The following is a 24,168-nucleotide window of genomic DNA, read 5'->3' as shown; positions in this document are numbered from 1 at the left end:
GGCCTATGGAGCGCAGGTAGCCTTCAATAGTGAAAAACGAAAATGGCTGTAATTCACTATTAGGACATGCCACACACATCAGGGCATGTCCTACCTTATACCTACAATGCACCCTGCCCTTGGGCCTACCAGAGGGGTGACTAATATGTAGTTAAGTGAAGGTTTGGGGACTGGCAAGTAGGTGCACTTGTGCAATCAGCGCGACAGTACCAGACCGCGTGCAGGTTCTGCAGTGGCAGACCCTAGACACATTTTACTAGGCCGCTTCTGTGGGTGGCACAACCAGTGCTGCAAGCCCACCAGCAGCATTTGTATTTACAAGCCCCTGCACTCCTGGTGAACTTTACTAGGGGCTGATAGTAAACCAAATAAGCCAAACATGGACACCAATCAATGTATACACTTTTCAAAGGGGAGCACTTGCACTGTGGCACTGATTAGCAGTGGCACAGTGCCCTGAGCAGCTAACACCAACAAAACACAATGAGGCACATCAGCAAAAAGTGGAAGGGAGACTCATGCCAAGGTGCCAGGTCTAACACGTGTCCCCTCCAGCTGAAATGTGGGGGGAACTACCCTACCCCAGGGAGTTCCTCTTCACTAAGGCGGAAAAACCTGGACAGACCGTCAGCATTGGCGTGATCTGTGCCAGGGCGATGCTCCACCGTAAAGTCCATACCCTGTAGGGAGATGGACCACCTCAACAGTTTTGGGTTCTCACCCCTCATTTGCATCAACCATCTGAGGGGCCTGTGGTCGGTCTGAACCCGGAAGTGAGTCCCAAACAAGTAGGGCCTCAGCTTCTTCAGCGCCCAGACCACATCAAATGCTTCTCGCTCTATCGCACTCCACCTTTGTTCCCGTGGAAGTAACCTCCTACTTATGAAGGCTACAGGTTGGTCCCAGCCCTCCTCAATCATCTGTGAGAGAACAGCCCCTACACCATGCTCTGATGCGTCTGTCTGCACTAGGAATTCCTTGGAGAAGTCAGGGGCCAAGAGCACGGGCGCCGTGCACATGGCAGTCTTCAGGGTGTCAAAGGCCTTCTGACAGGTGTCAGTCCATATCACTTTTCTGGGCTGCTTCTTCGAAGTCAGCTCTGTCAAGGGGGCAACGATGCTGCCATACCCCTTGACAAACCTCCTGTAGTACCCTGTGAGTCCTAAAAAGGCCCTCACCTCCGTCTGGGTCTTTGGGGGCTCCCAAGCCAGGATGGTTTCGATCTTGGGTTGTAGGGGCGCCACCTGGCCGCTCCCTACTTGGTGTCCCAAGTACACCACGGAACCTTGCCCGCACTGACACTTGCTTGCCTTGATCGTGAGGCCTGCCTTGCGCAGGGCCATCAACACTTCCCAGAGATGTTGCAAGTGCTCTTTCCATGTGCCACTGAACACTGCGATGTCATCCAGGTAGGCGGCGCTGAACTCGGTCAGCCCAGCCAACACCTGGTTGACCAACCTCTGGAAGGTGGCAGGGGCATTCTTCATCCCAAATGGCATAACCAGGAACTGGAAATGCCCATCTGGTGTGGAGAATGCGGACCTCTCTTTGGCCCCATCAGTCAAGGTGATCTGCCAGTACCCAGACGTTAAATCAAACGTGCTGAGGTACCGTGCAGCCCCTAACCGATCGATGAGCTCATCAGCTCTGGGGATGGGGTGCGCGTTAGTCTTCGTGACTGAATTGAGTCCTCTGTAGTCCACACAGAACCGGAGTTCGGGTGTGGCACCCGGCGCTGCAGCCTTTGGGACCAAGACCACTGGGCTGGCCCAAGGACTGCTGGAGGACTCAACCACCCCTAGAGCAAGCATCTTTGAGACCTCCTCTTTGATGCAGGCTCTGACCCTGTCAGTTACCCTGTAAGCCTTGTGCTTCACAGGTAAGCTGTCTCCTGTATCCACATCATGGACGCACCAATCTGTGATACCAGGAACCAGGGAGAACAGGTCAGGAAACTGCCCCAGCAGCTGGCGGCAGTCATCCTGTTGCTCAGGGGTCAGGGTGGGTGAGAGGTTAACTCCATCCACTGACCCGTCTTGCTCTGAGGCTACCAAGAGGTCAGGAAGAGGCTCAGACTCCTCCTCCGTCACATCATCGGCGGCCAAAAGCATGCCCACTTCGGACCTCTCCAAATGGGGCTTCAGTCGATTGACATGGAGGACCCTCAAGGGGTTCCTCGGAGACTGCAAGTCCACCAAGTAGGTGACAGAACTCTTGCGCTCCACAATCTCAAAGTGTCCTGTCCACTTGTCCTGGAGTGCACAAGGCTTCACAGGGGCCAGGACCCATACCTTTTGACCAGGTTGAAGCTCAACCAGAGTGGCATTCTGGTCGTACCACCGCTTCATTTCCTCCTGGCTGGCTTCCAGATTTGCCTCAGCAAGTTGCCTGAAACGCCGAGTCTGGTTCCGGAAGGCCAGCATGTAACTGTATACATTCTGGGGAGGTTTCCTGGGAGATTGCTCCCAGCCTTCCTTGACCAGACTAAGAGGTCCTCGTACTGGGTGGCCATACAAAAGCTCAAAGGGACTGAGCCCCAGAGACTTTTGTGGCACCTCGCGGTACGCAAAGAGAAGGCATGGTAAGAGGACGTCCCACTTACGCCTCATGGGTTCCTCAAGACCCATAATCATGCATTTTAGGGTTCGTTTGAAGCACCAACCAACCCGTTTCCTTGGGGATGGTAAGGGGTGGTGAACTTGTATGTCACACCACACTCTTGCCAGAGGGATTTCATATATTTCGATATGAAATTGGTCCCCCTGTCGGACACCACCTCTAGAGGGAATCCTACTCGTGAGAAAATTCCCATCAGTGCCCGTCCCACCACGGGGGCCGTCACTGTCCTCAGAGGGATGGCTTCAGGGTACCGGGTGGCATGGTCCACCAAGACCAGGATAAACCTGTTGCCCATGGCTGTCTTGGGGTCCAGTGGCCCCACAATGTCAATCCCCACTCGCTGGAATGAGGTACTGACCACAGGGAAAGGTTGGAGTGGAGCCTTGAGCTTCCTTCCACTCTTGCCACTTGCCTGGCAAGTCTGGCATGTCCTGCAGTGAGTGTCAGAACTCCTGCGCATTTGAGGCCAATAGAAGTGGGTGACAAGCCTTTCGAAGGTCTTGTCCTGCCCCAAATGCCCTGCTAACGGAACGTCGTGAGCCAGCCCCAGTAGGAAGGCTCTGAACTTCTGGGGTACCACCAGCGCATGGGCTGACCCAGGTTCAGCAACCTTAGGCTCTGAGTACAGGAGGTCGTTCTCCCAGTAGATCAAGTGAGTACCGGACTGATCACCATTGGCTTGGGCTGCAGCCTGCTGCCGCATATCCACTAGAGAGGGGCACTCCTTCTGCTCCCTGCAGAATTCCTCCCTGGTGGGGCCTCCTTCTTGCTGCCAGTGGGTCAGCTCAGGCAGGTCCCCCAGTTCGGCTATCTGTTCCCCGGTAGGCTCCAGGGCATCCCCCTCAAGGTCTGCTTCCTCCTGGGCCGTGGGAATGTAAAACCTGTTATTACTGAGTTCGGACTGGGAAACAAGAGACCCTGCCTTGCTGAATACCAACAACCGCTGGCCACAAGCTACAGAATCTTTCCTGTTTAGCTAGAGGTCGGCAAAATAGCAGAAAAACTGTCTGCTCCAGCCCCATTCCCACCCTCCTCCAGTGCTAAGATTTTCCGCTCACTGTTGGCACTCGTTGGCTGGACATCCTGAGCTGAGCAATCACTGTGGAACTTGGCGCACTCAGTCAGCTCTGTCGTCCACAGTGAAGTGGATGAGTTTACCAGTCATGGTCCATGGTAGGAGATCAAAGGAGCACTGAACTAAACCCGGGATGGTGCCTCAGTGGAAGGCAGAGGTGGTATCACAAGATCCTATCTTCCATTACCAAGTTTAGTTAATGAATATCATGTGGGACTTACATCGAAGCATCTTCCAGCTCTGCTATTGTATCCCTTACATTTGAAACTGTCTTCTCTTTGATCATATTTCAGATACAATATTACTATGACTACTGGGTCACACAGGTAGGAACTGCAAACATATTTGCATATGTATTCATTCAGAGCTCACTAGTTGAAATAGATGTAATATTAAAGGTTTTTAGTTTCCTAGGCAGAGGGAGTTGCACAGATGGCAGTTAGTAAAGGGTTACAGTGAATAGGGCCTAAAATGGCAAAATGGCAGGAGGCTGCAAAAAGTAGACTGGGGTGAATAGGAGATAAGGTGTGAGAGGAAATCAGAGAGGTTGTTGGAGGCCAGGCTAGCCAGTTGCTGGTTTAAATTCAAGTGTCAGTAGCCTGTATATAGCTCTGTTTGCGGAGTGAGACAGCTAGCTTGGTGGCAATAAGGCACGTGAAGGTATGCATACCTAAGTAGACGATACGATGTTCTGGTTGCTAAGTTTAGAGCCTTATCGAGCAGGGCATTTGAATTTTGGGGGAGGCCCACCAGTAGGTTAACTCAGCAGTCCACTCTACTGATTACTAGTGAGTTAATGGGTCATGGCTGTGCTGAAAGGATGTGAGGGCAAATATTAAATATGTTCTGCATTTGATGTCTTGCTGCTTTGGCTGTTTGGTTAAATGTTCAAATTCATGGGTGGATTGAAGATAATCCTGAGGTTTCTGGCAGAGGATAGAAATTTGATGGTGTCAGAGGGGGGTAAAGATTGAGTTAGTTAGGGAGACGCGGGAGGAAAAAGAGGGAAAGTATAGGACATCAGTTTTAACATGAGTGATTGTAGAGATATCCAGTGTTGAATATTATTGATTCCAGTTGCAAAAGCTGTGCAAATAATGAGCGTGAGCATCTAAAACATACATACACACAATGAAGATGAATGGGAACACATCTGCCACAGCACAGTGGACTTTATCAACATGAATAGCTATTCCTCTCTTAAAGTCAAGGGAAGTCAAAGGGAACTATCCTCTTACCATTACAGAATAAGATGTCTAAGAGTAACACTAAAGCTTAGAATGTGAGTTATCCCTTAAGATTATATGCTTGTCTAACAAAAGTGAAATTGCCTGTGAAAGGGGAACATGCATGGAAAAAGAAAAATGAGCAAGCATTCTCAGGTGCATAGGTGGTTAGGTAGTGTCTTACTGAGAGACACAGGGGCCGATTATGATGGCGGTGAGACTACCACCGTCAAGCAATCAGTGGCGGTCCCACCACCATCCGCCCCTGCATGACCACCTGTTGCATCAGGATACGGTGGGCAGAGGCATGTGGCGGAAGCAAGTCCGCCTCGCATCCGATGGGCTCAAAGGTGGCAGTGCCTGCTCAGGCACTGCCGTAGGGATTACAGTGTCCCTTTCTGCCGGTCATTTCATGGCAGTTAACCGGCCATGAAAAGGCAGGTAGAAAGTGACTATTGAGGGCCACTAGCAGGCCTCCCTCCCTGCCTGGCCCTCCTCTATGGGTCCTGGGGGGCACCTATGGTGCCCCACTAAACATCCCTGCACCATGTGGCAGGCACCGCATGGTGCCTGTCACATTGTGCAGAGATGTTTGAAATTTTTGTATTTCAGCATGTGCTGTAGCCTGCAGCACATGCACAATACAAAATATACACATTGTGAGTTCCGTGAAGGTGATCTCATCCTAATGTGGCCAGCAGGACCTCTGACTCCTAGTCAGGCGGTCCTGCTTCTGCGTCGGTGTTGGGCGGCATCATAATCAGGCGTACAGTCCTTGACTTCTCACACTATACAACAATCTGCATCACATTTTATCATACTCTACTGCACCATTGCTCCTATACACAGCAAAGTAATCTAGCTCACTGGGCAATGTACAACGACCACTACAATGACAAAATGAGAAACCAAACAAGAGAGACAATAGCAGAGATCAGATTATATAAGTAAGTAGTCAATCAGTATTCCTCAAAGTAAAAATGCTGAGAGGAGGGAAAGATTCAGCATAAGACAGTGTTTCGCTCTTCCTGACAGAGAGTTAATTTCCAAAACGGATGGCAGGGAGAAGAAGTGAGTTGCAGCTTCTTTATGAAGTCAGTGGCATGAACAACACACCACGCAAAGAGAGAAAAACTAAGGAGTAAAGTTGGAGACTTTTTTAGGTTGATGCATGTTTTAAAGAAGCATTTAGTATATAGTTGGGCATAATAACATGTTATGCGAAGTGTGATATAAAATGACTGAAAATCAAGAAGGTTCTACAAAGGCATTTACTTGAATCTTTCCACAACAATTTTGATTTTCAAAAATTGTAAATAAGATCAGTCTTAAAGCTGCCCTAAACACATGATCTTGAAACTGAAGAGAACAGTTCACCTGAACACTTACTGAACTGTAATTCCTCTGTCATCAGTGCCTTTCCATTTTAATTCTTCCATCTTTTTTTCTGGCCCACATGGCCAATATATGAATGCCCATTACACAAGCCTCCAGCTCAAACTCTCAAAGTCCTTTCACATAAAGCCCACACCCATCAGCTTAGCCAAAACATCACCCATGGTATATCATTCTCCCCAGTAGTTACTTCATCACATCACCCTGTGCTCCTGGAGGTAAATAATACCCTGAATCCTGCTCCCTGCTTTTAGTAAAGGAATTCTCTCCATGCCCGTCTAGAAGTTATTTGGGTGCACAAAAATAGGGAGCCCTTTATTTCTGTACCTCACCCCTGCAGTCTTGACTACTGTATATGCGGTAGCACTTCAGCTACCATGTTTTCCCACCATTGCATATGTTTCAACGAAAACCAATTATTTCACTTCAACTAAAGAAGCGCCTATTCTCTCAGCAGTCATAATATCCATAGGGCCTTAGCTGTTTCTTTATTCATAATGTCCAACACCAGTGAGATCCACATGAAACCACACCAACCTGTTCATCAATACCATTCCCTAACGGAGAATTACACCAGAAGCGGGGAAAATTCAAACAAGCATTTGCAATGCAATAGGTCTCGCATTTACGAGAGTTTGAGCTATTGGCATTGTAAATGACAATGCCTTTTATTTATATGTTGATTTTTAAAACTTAAATAAAAGGCATTTAACAATGCCAATAGCTTAAACTCTCACAAATGCAAGACCTATTGCATTGCAAATGCTTGTTTTTCTAGGTTTCATAGGCACCTGATTTTAACTCTCGACTAACCTCCGTCCTTCTCGGCTTTTCTCCCAACTACCTGGCACACCTGCCCACATCACCCAATCAGCCCATCACCAACAACTTGGCACTGCCGTGAAGCAGCCGAGCTGTGTGTGGTTCAAGAAAGTTGGGGTGGTGGCGGAGAGGTGCAGGGCTGTCATGCAATCAGCCAATGACAAGCCTTTGAAAACAAAAGGGCCCTCGTGTTGCCCGAGGAAAGGCCGGCCTGCCTCAGTAGATGTGGTTCACGATCCGTATCAACTACTCAGGGTCTGTGACTGCGAGCTCAAAGGGCCCATGGTCGGTGGGCTCTCTCCCCCACCTTCCTTCCCCAGGAACTTTCAGGATCAACGGGGAACTCTGAACTCTGACCCTGACCTGTATGAAGGGAGCTCCTAGACTCATGGAAGGGGGAAGGAAGGCGGGGAACCCGACTGTGCAGAGGCTACATCATACCAGGCTTCCCGAGAGACGCTATCATCAGGTGTGTGCGTCATGGTCCCCGAGCTCACACTGAGGGCCAAAGTGACCTGCCAAAAATCACAGCACGTGCAGTGGGCGGGGCCTACATTCACTGTCTGATCACCTGATGTCACCCGTCCTGGCAGCCACCCACGTCTGCCGGCCGCACGCCAGGGGATCGCGAGCACTCACTGAGCACTGAATAATGTTTATTTCCCAAATTGTCGATTCTCGAGATGTAGTGCATGTCGAGCCCTGGTCACATGGTTTCCAATGAAACACACCAACTAATATGAGGGAGTGAGGTGTTTCAGTGTCCATATCTCTGGACTTAGGTTTACATTACGGTGCATTCCGCTTGACCTGCCTGTGATCTGCAGAAAATCTTTCTGCCGGTCCTCGGTGCCTGGCTCTCCCACTCTGCTTTAAAGCAACACCACGAAGAACGGACATCCCCTGAGCACCCGCTGCAATCGCTTTAAGGACTGAACACGCACTTATGATAGACACCTAGGAGTTGTCCAAGATCACAACAAGCATCAGTGAAGAGCTGAACCCTCCTCGTTCCGGCTGCTCTCCCTTTCATTCGGTTGCAGCAGTGAAAGAGGCCCAGTGTGCGAAGTCCTGCAAGAGGAAAGAGGCTTATAACAGGGAAAGGCAAATACACCCCGGGCATACCACTCAATGGAGCAGCGGGTGCAGAGGCACCGGAGCCGAGGGATTTAAGAAGCCAACCGCACCTAAAGGACAGCAGTTGTTCTACTTCCAAACAGAGGGTGCACTGCTTGCATTTGGGACCAAGGTACCCTTGCTTACCCACTGCTGATAGGAGGACCATGTTTCCGGGTTAGGCGAGTAACTGGGGTTCAATGAGAAGGGAATGCTTTACTTAGGAAACAAATATTGGCAAAGCCAACAGGTCTAGCTTTAATGTGATACCACACAGAAACAGCATTTGTTCATAAATGCCTTAGCTTGTCACCCATTGGCTTTGGCAAAGGTTTTTTTAAATATAAAAACAGCGGAGGAAGAACAGGAGACGAGATAGATTGAGAGACCAATGGGAACATCAACAGGGGAAAACAGCAGGAAAAACTAATGGTGCTGGCGCACCACAGAGGAGCGGGGAAGGGAGAGCGGCAGCGAGCCGAACGCGCGCTGCTGCGCTTGCTAGACACGGACAGGAATGGGTGTTGCAAAGGTGGGATATGCACCCGCCTTTGCCCAATCGCGTGCCTTTTTAAAAAAAAAAACACGCGAAAGTCAATGCCTGCTGGCGAAACCCTGATCACACGCACGAGCGTGTGGTCAGCTTTCAAAACCCCCTTACAAGAGGTCTCGCACTGCGCGAGCAATGCTATGCACTGCAGCACGAGACCTAAAAAGCAATTTCTGGGTTCTTTCTTCAACCATATCTTCAGCATTTTTTCTGCAAACCACCCTCACTACCACAAAAGTCAGCAACCATGGCCCCCAGTGCATCTGAGACAAATGTTATATCCCACCATCGTTAAATCTCAGCCAATGACATAGGCATATGCAGGTCCCACCGTTTCTAACGGTGGGACCTGATTTCTAAAATGTGGTTTCGATGTGGCATGTTCTTTGAGCCCATTCTCCTCTGTACTGTCACATTGCAAACAACCTTCACATTTCCCAAGGGCTGTGGCGCCTTTCTAGGTACCAATTTTCGAACCCATCCATGAGATTGTCACGTACCATGCTTTTTCTATGAAAGAGGTGTCTAATCATATTTATAGCCTCATTTTGAACGTTTTGGGTTAGACATTACTTTATCACAGTTGGTCCTTCCATTTCACCAGAAGAGTCAACACAAAATGCACTACTCTGTCTACACTCTGTGCCTTCAAGTCCATAAATTCCCCAAACGAACAGGTAGTCATCGAGTTACTGCAGCGTGGGCATGGATCTAGGATTGCTCCGTGAACGAATTTCATTCAAGGAAAGTACTAAAAGTCTTGAACAATGGGCATGATTTTCAATGCCCCATCAGCATGTCTTTAACTACGAAAAAATGGCCTATATGCACATCTTAAAGTTTAAAGCAGTCTTGATATCCCATTTACCCATGTGTAGTATTCTAACTGCCAGGTACATTTCGGAATAAACCTTTGTGCACTCTGTTCGAACGAGGAATTTATTGGCAGAAGCATCCTTATACTCTGCAAACTCTTGCACCACGTTTGTGGTTATTATGCCAAGTGTTCGATTTATTATGTGAACCCAGGGAGTATCAAAAGACCCTACCAGCCTTCTTTCACTAATATATTGGACCATTTCCATTACATTACATCTATCTTTTTAGTAATGTATATTCTGTCCATCTGCCTTCTAGCGTTACCTTTTAGGGGATCCAAATAGGAAAAACACTCTTGAATTCTTGTCATTCTCGTTTTTTTTTTACTAGTGCTGCAAATCCCTATCATCATCCCAATTTAAGCAGACTAAGCTCGCTTTTCCCATTGGTTATATTGTCCCCTTTAGGCCCATATGCTGCCTCTTTCCAGCCTCTTTCACCATCCCTCCTTCCTCAATTGGAAACATTTTCGGAAACGCACTGGCCTAGTACACATCTGTTTTTTAAACACTCATTGCATGGTAAGGGAGAGAGAGGCAGAAGAGGGAAGAGAGAAGCAGAGGAGAGGGCAGAGGAAGAGAGAGAGAGGGGGCAGCACTGAGACACAGAAGGGGTCGGTGTCAGATGGAAGAAAAGAGGGGCGTTAGTCGGGGGCAACAAGAAAAAGAGTGCAAGCATGTGCTGCAAGAGCAAGAAGCAGGACGTGCACTTCTATAGATTTCGAAATTACACATAAAAGAAATAAAATAAAAAAAGAGCTGGAAGCACAAACCTCATCCAATCAAAAGTGATCGTAACGCAAAATTGCGTCAGGGGTGGAACAAATGCAAAATGGGGAGGAATACTAACAAATCAGGAGCAGTTAATTGGAATGGACAAGAAAGCCATTCAATCAAGGCGCTCACCCTAAGGCCACTTAATGTAGGATTAAATGTATTGATGTCTGTAGTAGGTCCGCAAAAAAGGTGGTCTCTCTCTCAAGTTCCAACTTGATATTGACAGGAACAACAATAGGTGAGTGTCTGGTCATATGTTATGCAATCAATCACACAGATTAGAAGGTTATTAATGTCAAAGGAAAGGGGGAACAAGTCCACACACAGTAAAACGTTAAATACTGGCAGAGTACTGTCTATTCCACACTCTTTCAAATGTAGCTTTAGGAATCCGAGGTGTTAATGTTGTTTGAGCAATGAACAGTTCTCCCCTGAAAAACAATATGCAAACATGACATTTCTACTGGTGCTAGCAATAACAATCTTGCAATAAATAATACAAATATGATTCTTTAGTATTTATTTCAATGTATTTGTGTTTGCTTTACAGGAAACAGAAGAACTACAAAATGGGATTCATTGTGCAGGTTTCAATTGCAGTACTTCTGCTGGAAATTCAGGTTTTTTGTCAATATGCACGCTATGACTATGAAGATGACTATGAACCAGATGACGAATACTACCCTCCATCATTTCACGTGAACCAACCTTTTGACTATGCAGTACCCTACTTACCAGTTCCAGATTGTGCCAGAGAGTGTTTCTGCCCACCAACCCTTCCTCAAACGATGTACTGCGACAATCGCAAACTGAAAAGCATCCCAAAAATCCCGGCACACGTTCAACAGCTGTACCTGCAGTTCAATGAAATTGAAGGTGTACCAGCAACTTCCTTCATCAACGCCACAGCTCTGAAGGAAATTAACCTTAGCCACAACAAAATAAAGTCAAATAGGATTGAGGAAGGCGTGTTCAGTAAACTTACAAAACTAACACACCTTTTGCTTGACCACAACAATCTAGAGGAATTTCCACCTCTTCTTCCTAGCAGCCTTGAAAGGATTCTTGTCAATTACAACAAGATCATCAAAGTACAGTCCAGCAACCTGCAAAGTTTAATAAATGTGACAATGCTAGATCTTTGCAACAACAAGATAGAAGATGCATTTAAAGGAAAAGGGCTCTCTAGAATGAAAAGCTTAATGCAACTTAATCTGTGCAACAATAAATTACATTCCATGCCAAAAAATCCACCAGCCTCCCTCATGTACCTCTCACTAGAAAATAACTCAATCTCTCAGATTCCAGAGGACTATTTCACCAAACTTCCTAACCTTACAGCTTTCAGGATGTCAAACAATAAATTGAAGGAAGTCCCTCGGAACATGTTTAACCTTCCCAATCTAATGGAACTTGACCTTGCAAGCAACAAACTAAAGCAAGCCTTCTATATTCCCAGATCCCTAGAGCATTTGTACCTTCAGGACAATGAAATTGAATGTGAGTATTACTTTATTTGTAAATATGTAACTCTTGGCTCATATGGATAGAATATTTCGAAGTGCAGTCAAAAAGAATATAACACAGAAGATAGAATTTAAAGTATCTAAACAATATTGAGTCACACTCAAAACCACCAAAGAGCAAAATATGAACAGTGGCCTGTTTTTCATATTGTCAAATACCAAACTAGATAAATGTTAGAAGATAAAAGTAGGTAACGTTCACTAAACTGGTGTCGATACTCTTTCCTATAATGGGAATGCTTATTCTGGGCACGATTCTCGAAGTCATACATGTGTGTGTAAGTGCAAATGACTGGATTTTCAAGGAAAACAATAAACAAATAGTGAATGTATACTTGTAAATCAGTTTATCTGTGTGTAAGGTTACAGCACAATGCAAATACGAAATAGGTTGCACACTGCTCGTCATACCAGCAAATAGCCCCATAGAACTCTGGATAATGTAGTGGCAGCGGTGAGTACGCCTATGCCACGAGTATGTCACTATTATGCCATCCCTGGACACGTGTTTCGAGGTAATTGCCTCTCGTCAGCAGGGAGCAGGTATGTATGTGGGGTGCCGAATAGACTGCCAAAATATCAAAGGTATAGTACCTCTCACGGCGCGCAGGTGCGGAACCAAGGCTCGTCAGCCCAAGTCGCTCGAGAGAGCTTAAATGCAAATACGAAATAGGTCGCACACTGCTCGTCATACCAGCAAATAGCCCCATAGAACTCTGGATAATGTAGTGGCAGCGGTGAGTACGCCTATGCCACGAGTATGTCACTATTATGCCATCCCTGGACACGTGTTTCGAGGTAATTGCCTCTCGTCAGCAGGGAGCAGGTATGTATGTGGGGTGCCGAATAGACTGCCAAAATATCAAAGGTATAGTACCTCTCACGGCGCGCAGGTGCGGAACCAAGGCTCGTCAGCCCAAGTCGCTCGAAAGAGCTTAAATGCAAATACGAAATAGGTCGCACACTGCTCGTCATACCAGCAAATAGCCCCATAGAACTCTGGATAATGTAGTGGCAGCGGTGAGTACGCCTATGCCACGAGTATGTCACTATTATGCCATCTCTGGACACGTGTTTCGAGGTAATTGCCTCTCGTCAGCAGGGAGCAGGTATGTATGTGGGGTGCCGAATAGACTGCCAAAATATCAAAGGTATAGTACCTCTCACGGCGCGCAGGTGCGGAACCAAGGCTCGTCAGCCCAAGTCGCTCGAGAGAGCTTAAATGCAAATACGAAATATGTCACACCCTGCTCGTCATACCAGCAAATAGCCCCATAGAACTCTGGATAATGTAGTGGCAGCGGTGAGTACGCCTATGCCACGAGTATGTCACTATTATGCCATTCCTGGACACGTGTTTCGAGGTAATTGCCTCTCGTCAGCAGGGAGCAGGTATGTATGTGGGGTGCCGAATAGACTGCCAAAATATCAAAGGTATAGTACCTCTCACGGCGCGCAGGTGCGGAACCAAGGCTCGTCAGCCCAAGTCGCTCGAGAGAGCTTAAATGCAAATACGAAATAGGTCGCACACTGCTCGTCATACCAGCAAATAGCCCCATAGAACTCTGGATAATGTAGTGGCAGCGGTGAGTACGCCTATGCCACGAGTATGTCACTATTATGCCATCCCTGGACACGTGTTTCGAGGTAATTGCCTCTCGTCAGCAGGGAGCAGGTATGTATGTGGGGTGCCGAATAGACTGCCAAAATATCAAAGGTATAGTACCTCTCACGGCGCGCAGGTGCGGAACCAAGGCTCGTCAGCCCAAGTCGCTCGAGAGAGCTTAAATGCAAATACGAAATAGGTCGCACACTGCTCGTCATACCAGCAAATAGCCCCATAGAACTCTGGATAATGTAGTGGCAGCGGTGAGTACGCCTATGCCACGAGTATGTCACTATTATGCCATCCCTGGACACGTGTTTCGAGGTAATTGTCTCTCGTCAGCAGGGAGCAGGTATGTATGTGGGGTGCCGAATAGACTGCCAAAATATCAAAGGCATAGTACCTCTCACGGCGCGCAGGTGCGGAACCAAGGCTCGTCAGCCCAAGTCGCTCGAGAGAGCTTAAATGCAAATACGAAATAGGTCGCACACTGCTCGTCATACCAGCAAATAGCCCCATAGAACTCTGGATAATGTAGTGGCAGCGGTGAGTACGCCTATGCCACGAGTATGTCACTATTATGCCATCCCTGGACACGTGTTTCAAGGTAATTGCCTCTCGTCAGCAGGGAGCAGGTATGTATGTGGGGTGCCGAATAGACAGCCAAAATATCAAAGGTATAGTACCTCTCACGGCGCGCAGGTGCGGAACCAAGGCTCGTCAGCCCAAGTCGCTCGAGAGAGCTTAAATGCAAATACGAAATAGGTCGCACACTGCTCGTCATACCAGCAAATAGCCCCATAGAACTCTGGATAATGTAGTGGCAGCGGTGAGTACGCCTATGCCACGAGTATGTCACTATTATGCCATCCCTGGACACGTGTTTCGAGGTAATTGCCTCTAGTCAGCAGGGAGCAGGTATGTATGTGGGGTGCCGAATAGACTGCCAAAATATCAAAGGTATAGTACCTCTCACGGCGCGCAGGTGCGGAACCAAGGCTCGTCAGCCCAAGTCGCTCGAGAGAGCTTAAATGCAAATACGAAATAGGTTGCACACTGCTCGTCATACCAGCAAATAGCCCCATAGAACTCTGGATAATGTAGTGGCAGCGGTGAGTACGCCTATGCCACGAGTATGTCACTATTATGCCATCCCTGGACACGTGTTTCGAGGTAATTGCCTCTCGTCAGCAGGGAGCAGGTATGTATGTGGGGTGCCGAATAGACTGCCAAAATATCAAAGGTATAGTACCTCTCACGGCGCGCAGGTGCGGAACCAAGGCTCGTCAGCCCAAGTCGCTCGAGAGAGCTTAAATGCAAATACGAAATAGGTCGCACACTGCTCGTCATACCAGCAAATAGCCCCATAGAACTCTGGATAATGTAGTGGCAGCGGTGAGTACGCCTATGCCACGAGTATGTCACTATTATGCCATCCCTGGACACGTGTTTCAAGGTAATTGCCTCTCGTCAGCAGGGAGCAGGTATGTATGTGGGGTGCCGAATAGACTGCCAAAATATCAAAGGTATAGTACCTCTCACGGCGCGCAGGTGCGGAACCAAGGCTCGTCAGCCCAAGTCGCTCGAAAGAGCTTAAATGCAAATACGAAATAGGTCGCACACTGCTCGTCATACCAGCAAATAGCCCCATAGAACTCTGGATAATGTAGTGGCAGCGGTGAGTACGCCTATGCCACGAGTATGTCACTATTATGCCATCTCTGGACACGTGTTTCGAGGTAATTGCCTCTCGTCAGCAGGGAGCAGGTATGTATGTGGGGTGCCGAATAGACTGCCAAAATATCAAAGGTATAGTACCTCTCACGGCGCGCAGGTGCGGAACCAAGGCTGGTCAGCCCAAGTCGCTCGAGAGAGCTTAAATGCAAATATGAAATATGTCGCACCCTGCTCGTCATACCAGCAAATAGCCCCATAGAACTCTGGATAATGTAGTGGCAGCGGTGAGTACGCCTATGCCACGAGTATGTCACTATTATGCCATCTCTGGACACGTGTTTCGAGGTAATTGCCTCTCGTCAGCAGGGAGCAGGTATGTATGTGGGGTGCCGAATAGACTGCCAAAATATCAAAGGTATAGTACCTCTCACGGCGCGCAGGTGCGGAACCAAGGCTCGTCAGCCCAAGTCGCTCGAGAGAGCTTAAATGCAAATACGAAATATGTCGCACCCTGCTCGTCATACCAGCAAATAGCCCCATAGAACTCTGGATAATGTAGTGGCAGCGGTGAGTACGCCTATGCCACGAGTATGTCACTATTATGCCATCCCTGGACACGTGTTTCGAGGTAATTGCCTCTCGTCAGCAGGGAGCAGGTATGTATGTGGGGTGCCGAATAGACTGCCAAAATATCAAAGGTATAGTACCTCTCACGGCGCGCAGGTGCGGAACCAAGGCTCGTCAGCCCAAGTCGCTCGAGAGAGCTTAAATGCAAATACGAAATGGGTCGCACACTGCTCGTCATACCAGCAAATAGCCCCATAGAACTCTGGATAATGTAGTGGCAGCGGTGAGTACGCCTATGCCACGAGTATGTCACTATTATGCCATCCCTGGACACGTGTTTCGAGGTAATTGCCTCTCGTCAGCAGGGAGCAGGTATGTATGTGGGGTGCCGAATAGACTGCCAAAATATCAAAGGTATAGTACCTCTCACGGCGCGCAGGTGCGGAACCAAGGCTCGTCAGCCCAAGTCGCTCGAGAGAGCTTAAATGCAAATACGAAATAGGTTGCACACTGCTCGTCATACCAGCAAATAGCCCCATAGAACTCTGGATAATGTAGTGGCAGCGGTGAGTACGCCTATGCCACGAGTATGTCACTATTATGCCATCCCTGGACACGTGTTTTGAGGTAATTGTCTCTCGTCAGCAGGGAGCAGGTATGTATGTGGGGTGCCGAATAGACTGCCAAAATATCAAAGGCATAGTACCTCTCACGGCGCGCAGGTGCGGAACCAAGGCTCGTCAGCCCAAGTCGCTCGAGAGAGCTTAAATGCAAATACGAAATAGGTGGCACACTGCTCGTCATACCAGCAAATAGCCCCATAGAACTCTGGATAATGTAGTGGCAGCGGTGAGTACGCCTATGCCACGAGTATGTCACTATTATGCCATCCCTGGACATGTGTTTCAAGGTAATTGCCTCTCGTCAGCAGGGAGCAGGTATGTATGTGGGGTGCCGAATAGACAGCCAAAATATCAAAGGTATAGTACCTCTCACGGCGCGCAGGTGCGGAACCAAGGCTCGTCAGCCCAAGTCGCTCGAGAGAGCTTAAATGCAAATACGAAATAGGTCGCACACTGCTCGTCATACCAGCAAATAGCCCCATAGAACTCTGGATAATGTAGTGGCAGCGGTGAGTACGCCTATGCCACGAGTATGTCACTATTATGCCATCCCTGGACACGTGTTTCGAGGTAATTGCCTCTAGTCAGCAGGGAGCAGGTATGTATGTGGGGTGCCGAATAGACTGCCAAAATATCAAAGGTATAGTACCTCTCACGGCGCGCAGGTGCGGAACCAAGGCTCGTCAGCCCAAGTCACTCGAGAGAGCTTAAATGCAAATACGAAATAGGTTGCACACTGCTCGTCATACCAGCAAATAGCCCCATAGAACTCTGGATAATGTAGTGGCAGCGGTGAGTACGCCTATGCCACGAGTATGTCACTATTATGCCATCCCTGGACACGTGTTTTGAGGTAATTGCCTCTCGTCAGCAGGGAGCAGGTATGTATGTGGGGTGCCGAATAGACTGCCAAAATATCAAAGGTATAGTACATCTCACGGCGCGCAGGTGCGGAACCAAGGCTCGTCAGCCCAAGTCGCTCGAGAGAGCTTAAATGCAAATACGAAATAGGTCGCACACTGCTCGTCATACCAGCAAATAGCCCCATAGAACTCTGGATAATGTAGTGGCAGCGGTGAGTACGCCTATGCCACGAGTATGTCACTATTATGCCATCCCTGGACACGTGTTTCAAGGTAATTGCCTCTCGTCAGCAGGGAGCAGGTATGTATGTGGGGTGCCGAATAGACTGCCAAAATATCAAAGGTATAGTACCTCTCACGGCGCGCAGGTGCGGAACCAAGGCTCGTCAGCCCAAGTCGCTCGAGAGAGCTTAAATGCAAATACGAAATAGGTCGCACACTGCTCGTCATACCAGCAAATAGCCCCATAGAACTCTGGATAATGTAGTGGCAGCGGTGAGTACGCCTATGCCACGAGTATGTCACTATTATGCCATCCCTGGACACGTGTTTCGAGGTAATTGCCTCTAGTCAGCAGGGAGCAGGTATGTATGTGGGGTGCCGAATAGACTGCCAAAATATCAAAGGTATAGTACCTCTCACGGCGCGCAGGTGCGGAACCAAGGCTCGTCAGCCCAAGTCGCTCGAGAGAGCTTAAATGCAAATACGAAATAGGTTGCACACTGCTCGTCATACCAGCAAATAGCCCCATAGAACTCTGGATAATGTAGTGGCAGCGGTGAGTACGCCTATGCCACGAGTATGTCACTATTATGCCATCCCTGGACACGTGTTTTGAGGTAATTGCCTCTCGTCAGCAGGGAGCAGGTATGTATGTGGGGTGCCGAATAGACTGCCAAAATATCAAAGGTATAGTACCTCTCACGGCGCGCAGGTGCGGAACCAAGGCTCGTCAGCCCAAGTCGCTCGAGAGAGCTTAAATGCAAATACGAAATAGGTCGCACACTGCTCGTCATACCAGCTAATAGCCCCATAGAACTCTGGATAATGTAGTGGCAGCGGTGAGTACGCCTATGCCACGAGTATGTCACTATTATGCCATCCCTGGACACGTGTTTCGAGGTAATTGCCTCTCGTCAGCAGGGAGCAGGTATGTATGTGGGGTGCCGAATAGACTGCCAAAAAAACAAAGGTATAGTACCTCTCACGGCGCGCAGGTGCGGAACCAAGGCTCGTCAGCCCAAGTCGCTCGAGAGAGCTTAAATGCAAATACGAAATAGGTCGCACACTGCTCGTCATACCAGCAAATAGCCCCATAGAACTCTGGATAATGTAGTGGCAGCGGTGAGTACGCCTATGCCACGAGTATGTCACTATTATGCCATCCCTGGACACGTGTTACTGTTTTCTTTTTACACATCGTGGCATAGGCGTACCCGCCGTCGCCACTACATTCACCACAGTCCTTTGGGGCAACTTGCTGGTGTGACGAGCAGTGTGCGACCAACTTGTGTTCAAATGGTTACAGCACAATGGTATAACATTCCACACGGCAAAATCCTATCCCACAGAAAGGTTGTTACTGGCTATAGAAAGCTTAGGAATACCCACAATCTTTAACAGTTTGTTAGTATTGACAAACTTGTTCCTTGCCCATTCCCACTTTATGGCTCTACATGTAGTCCTGCAGGCGGAAGTTGCTTAGCAGAGTGGGGATGGGCTCGGAACACCCCATGTTTGTGCTGTATGTACTTAAGGGATTTTCATGAGGAAATTGATTTTCCCTTGGAGAAATATAAAGTTATCATCGTATGCATACATGCACAATTGTACTCTACATAAAATCCCTCATGTGGAGCTGCTACCACATCTGACTAAATGGAAATTCACAAAACGTTTCTAGAAACGCCTCTGGAAAGCTTTGACCTTTTAAGTTTTCCTAAGGTGCTCTTCATGAAGACCCACATCTCCTAAATCAGCATCAATGTCCATTAATAAACCTATTAATACAGATTTTCAGATTTATTTATGAATGGGGCCCTTTATGTTCAGCTCAGATTAAAGTAATTTGTGGATGAGCAAAACATAAAAAAAAGAAACAAGAATGACAAACGATCTGCTCATTGAGGGTGACAACAGAAGAAAATGCAAAAGGACTGTTTAAAATAAAATGCAAACTAAACGTTTTGCAAACTTGCCCAGTATTCAGATAACCAGGGCTTCAAAATGTTTTGAAAGGAAGAAAAAGTATAGAAAAAAGGAATGAAATCTGCTCAAGAAGAGAATATTAAAATAAAGTGAATAAACATAAAAGGAAACAATCAAATAAAAAGTCTTAATTAGAAACAATAAGTTTAGCTAAAGGAGCTCGGAAACAGAACAACTTGTGGAAAAACAGGCAAAAACCTAAAAGCAAAATTAAGACAGGAGATATTTAGAGACAGCAAAAGAAAAAAGAGTTGCACAAAAGTGATTGAATATGTAAGAATTTAAACAAAATAAAAGAAAGTGGCAAAAAATCAAGAGAAAAGAGCAAAATAGAAGAAAGTAAAAGCAAAAGAATGACAGGCATCAGGCTGCAGAGTAAAACAAGAATAGCAAAATTTATAAAGGGCTCCCAAAATTAAAACATGTAAAAATAGAAAATCAAAAGCAGGCCATATTGCAGACAGACGCAAGAACAAAAAACAACAAAAAACACTTAGCCAAGTAAAAATAAAGCCATCAAACAAAGAAAGAAAAATAGAATATGAAGTACAAATAGGTAGCAAGAAAACAGAAAAATATATTAAAAAGTTCCATATGAAATATGAAGGAAAAGGAGAAGGAAAGATGTGGAGAATGACTAACATCATGAAGCCACAAGAAAGGCAAGAAAGATGAGAACAACACTTAGGATATTACGGAAAAGGAAACAGAAATATGTAAGAAAAATAACTAAGATGAAACGAAAGCTATCACAGAATACAAATAGAAGGATTTTAAAGGGAAACTAGTGAAAGTAGGTTATATTTGATACCCGATAAATAACGTATCTCAATGTATCGTTATTTATCAGGGGTGATAACACCTAATTTGTAATCAGGACCTAGATATTGATGATGTTTTAATATTTGAATGCACAATACTAATTCATTGCTTTGGATACCTATTTTCTGAGTAGCCTGATTATAATTTCTTTGTTTTTCCTATTTCATTTACAGTTCTGAATACTTCACTGATGTGCTCATTCATTGATCCGATGAACCCCAATCGCTTGAACTACCTCCGTATTGACAAAAACAGACTCCAAGCTCCATTAAGCACACTTGCATTCCTGTGTTTTCCACACATACAAAATATCTACTATGGTGAACAGAAGAAGGGTGAGGGCAAGGACACAAGGTTAGAGGCACCTCTATTTTCTCAATTTGCAGAGCCAGAAGAAGAGCATGAGGAAGGCCCAGAAGATCGGTTCTATTACCACGAGGAAGGCGAACCCAGAAGAAGGGAGGAGGAAGACGATTTTGAGTTTGATCCTTATTCATACTGAAATCCACAATGAATCAATTTGGGGCACATCTTGCATATATGTAGGCTAAAGAACGCGATATCTTCAAATTCTAGCGTATTGGTGAGAGGTGTCATTCATGGTGGCAGACTTTGATTGCTAATTGGCCAGCACAACAAAACAGATCAAAACTACAAGAATGATTCCCACCACCACCCACAAAAAAAGGAAAGGATGAATATTTACATAGAGATATCACATAAACTAGTTCTATGTGAAAATTTAAATGCAGCTAAATAGAATGTTTACTATTTATATGCTAATTTGAGGGTGAAAGTGTGTTGGGGAATTGAGTTGTATCGTGCAAGATTTGTTAGTTGACATTATAGATTTTAGAACTTTTTCGTACCAATATAATTAAACATGTACTAACATTGTTTTAAATATTCTTATTATCTACATTTTGAAATGAAAAAATTTACAGCTCCGATAAATTCATTATAAGTTGATTTCATGTGAAATTTATTTGCTGAAATAATTTAGTTTGCTGCTACTCTTTACTCTATTTCATCTGTTCCCTCCTCGTTTGTATTAATGCATTTTCATAAGCTGGATAGGAGAGTAAACATATGCCCATTATGGCAACCTCTACTGACTGCCATCTAGGCATTCCCTCCCCATTATTCAAGAACAATCAGTTATGCTCATGCACATTTTGATCTAATCACCATGTACATATTTTCTAATTTCAGTTACTTCAAGCAAAGGCTCAGAGTAGCACCATAATCTATAGGGAGTGCACATCTAAATGTACATTTGTAGGCAAATACAGCTATCTCCTAAAGATGTCCATGCACCACCAAGGCGTTTTTTTTGGGGGGAGGAGTCATTGGTGATGTACTTTATATAGTAGGAGAGTGATAGGTAATACAGGGTTTATTACATTGTTTTGTATAGATCTCATAGCGAGCCTCTATCGTTTACTTCAGTTTCTGAATCTCATAACCTGCTCCCATGACTTAGCAGCAGTTATAACAAGAGTGGGTACCCACTGTTGTGATGTCATAAAGGCCTTCAAGGCCAGGACCAGAGGGCTCTCTGAGAGGCTATCTGCGCAGCTTTGCTTGTCTGCTTTGACTTAATTCAGAAAGCAAAGCTGCAGGAGAGGGAAGGAAGGCAGAGAAGGTGGAGGCCAGTTGGTAACAGATGGCAGTTACATTTTTTTTGTTTAACTTTTGGACAGAGATACATGAAAGAGGCCATGTTATGCACAGCTCTCCCCTTACTCCTCTGCCTCTGGGCAGCATGTGAAAGCAGGGGCAGATGATTTTAGGGTCCATACATAACATACAATTATGGGATGTTTCCCTGTAATTCACTTCTACCCATCTATGATGCTCTATATTCATACCTACACATGTATACGGGTACTGTCAAGACTGTCTATTACTAAGAGGGCCTGTCTTTGTATTACCACCCAACATGCCCCACTACAGAGCTTTAGTATTTGGATTTATAACAAAAAAATAATTAATGACTGAAAAGGAACTATGTACCTTAAAGAGAATAAATCATCACACATAATGGTAAACGTAAACATATATACTCAAAGGTATATTACTTGAAGGTAAAAGTATTGAGGCCCTGGTAATACTGGTGATCTACAGTAACATAACTAATGATGGAGATGGGTTTTCTACATCTTAGTCTTCGAATGTAATCATTAAATTACCCTGCCACTGGTCATATGGACCTTTGTTTGTCTACAAAGAGAAATGAGGAGCAGTCTTCTACATAATCAATAAATCATTCAAGACATTTAAATAAGTCAATAAAGCGAGTTAGTTTGAGTTAAGGGGTTATATTTTCAATCATTCTAGTTTTTTATTTATTTATTCATTAGGCATTAATCTTTGGATTTCAGCATCAAAAGTTAATATAATCCAACAATCGATATTTTATTATAAAATAGGACAAGGTATTTGTTAAAATCACAATTAGTATAGTAATATTACAACAAGGATTTCCATAAAGGAAACTCCCTATTCTACACAATAAACAAACAGGGCGGATACACCATCTTGGCATCATTACAGGTAAAAGAACAAGCGACAAACACGTCACAGCATCAGGCACCATGGAAGACACATAGCGGCTAAGGTGCAGGGGCAGCCTCCAAGGGCAAGCCGGATAGGTCACAAGGACATCCCCAAGGACTTGTACATACCGGAGTGCTTTCCTGTTGTCACTGCTCTCGCTTTGTGTCTCTCTGTTCTATTGTTACTCTTTCACTGCCCCCTCTCTCCTCTCTCTCTCTCTCTCTCTACCTAGCTCTTTGCCTCCGCCATCCTCAGTTATTAGAGTCCATCCCAACACATTCTTTCACTGTATATGTATATTAATGCTTTTTCCTCTGTTTGTTCATTTTCTTTCTCCCCCTCTCTTTTGCGCACCTGATCTCTGCCTCACTCTTTTGGTATATAATCAGCTTCATCTCGATTCTTGGCTTTCTGTCTGTCTCACTTTTTACGCCGTATCTTTTCATGACCCGTCGTCTCTCGCTTTCTGGCTACGTTACTCTTCACTTGTCAATAGTTTTTGTTTCTTTTTCACTGTTTTTTCTCTCTGTTTCTGGTGCACTGTTTGTTTGTCTCTACTTTTTCTCTTACACATTGTCTCTTAGTGTTTGTCAGTCTCTTTATGTCTTGTTCCGTTCTGATTTGACTTTCCCCTACACTCTTCTACTGCTTCTTTCCGGTGATACCACTTCCATCATAAGTTTTCTCACCTTCCAAAGTCCCTTTCTTTCTCTTGGCACCTTATTGTTTTCCGCCTTACAAGGCTGTTTTCTTACTTTTAATTAAAAAAAAGATATCTTTTTACCAATTCGAACTTATGTGCACATTTCTTAAAGGCTGGTACATGTTAAGTGAGTCACATATTTTTACTGAATGTTATGTCACTGGAGTGCAAGCTTTGATCTGCACTCTGATACATTTGCTCAAGGTTCCATCATGGGCCAGTAGGTATCGCTTTATAACACCCCTTACCAGCTAGCAGCAGACACTGCAGTTCCACTGCCGGCCAGCAGGTGTAGCTGTTCCATGACCAGTAAACAGGTGCCACTGTAAAAGCAACACTGCCTGCCAGCAGACATCACTATGAGAGCCAAAATTCAGCACCAGTCAACTAGAGTCACCATAAGAGCAGAAAGTCCTAGTCCCAAGCTGCGGGACTGCATCAGTAAAAGCACCTCCTCGCTGTCTGTGCAGCACTTCCAGACTTGCTCCAATTAAAGTAGTATTAGAGAGAAACGCCCCTCTCTGGTCACCAGGTGCCACTGCCGAGCAGCACTACT

The 24,168-nt window shown here is 46.0% G+C and overlaps 1 protein-coding gene across 1 annotated transcript in view; it reads left to right on the top strand.

The window, feature by feature from the left end:
- Window positions 1–23,696, top strand: part of OMD (osteomodulin) — an 81,642-nt gene extending 57,946 nt beyond the window's left edge. Inside the window, exons 2-3 of the mRNA XM_085624885.1 lie at window positions 11,009–11,958; window positions 20,524–23,696. Coding sequence (XP_085481011.1) covers window positions 11,028–11,958; window positions 20,524–20,852 — 1,260 coding nt within the window. The 5' untranslated portion in view covers window positions 11,009–11,027 and the 3' untranslated portion in view covers window positions 20,853–23,696. The remainder of the gene's footprint in view (window positions 1–11,008; window positions 11,959–20,523) is intronic.
- The last annotated feature ends 472 nt before the right edge of the window (window positions 23,697–24,168 follow it).

This window comes from Triturus cristatus, chromosome 9 (genome assembly GCF_964204655.1).
Source record: "Triturus cristatus chromosome 9, aTriCri1.1, whole genome shotgun sequence".
NCBI lineage: Eukaryota > Metazoa > Chordata > Amphibia > Caudata > Salamandridae > Triturus > Triturus cristatus.
This window is presented reverse-complemented; position numbering and strand designations above follow the sequence as displayed.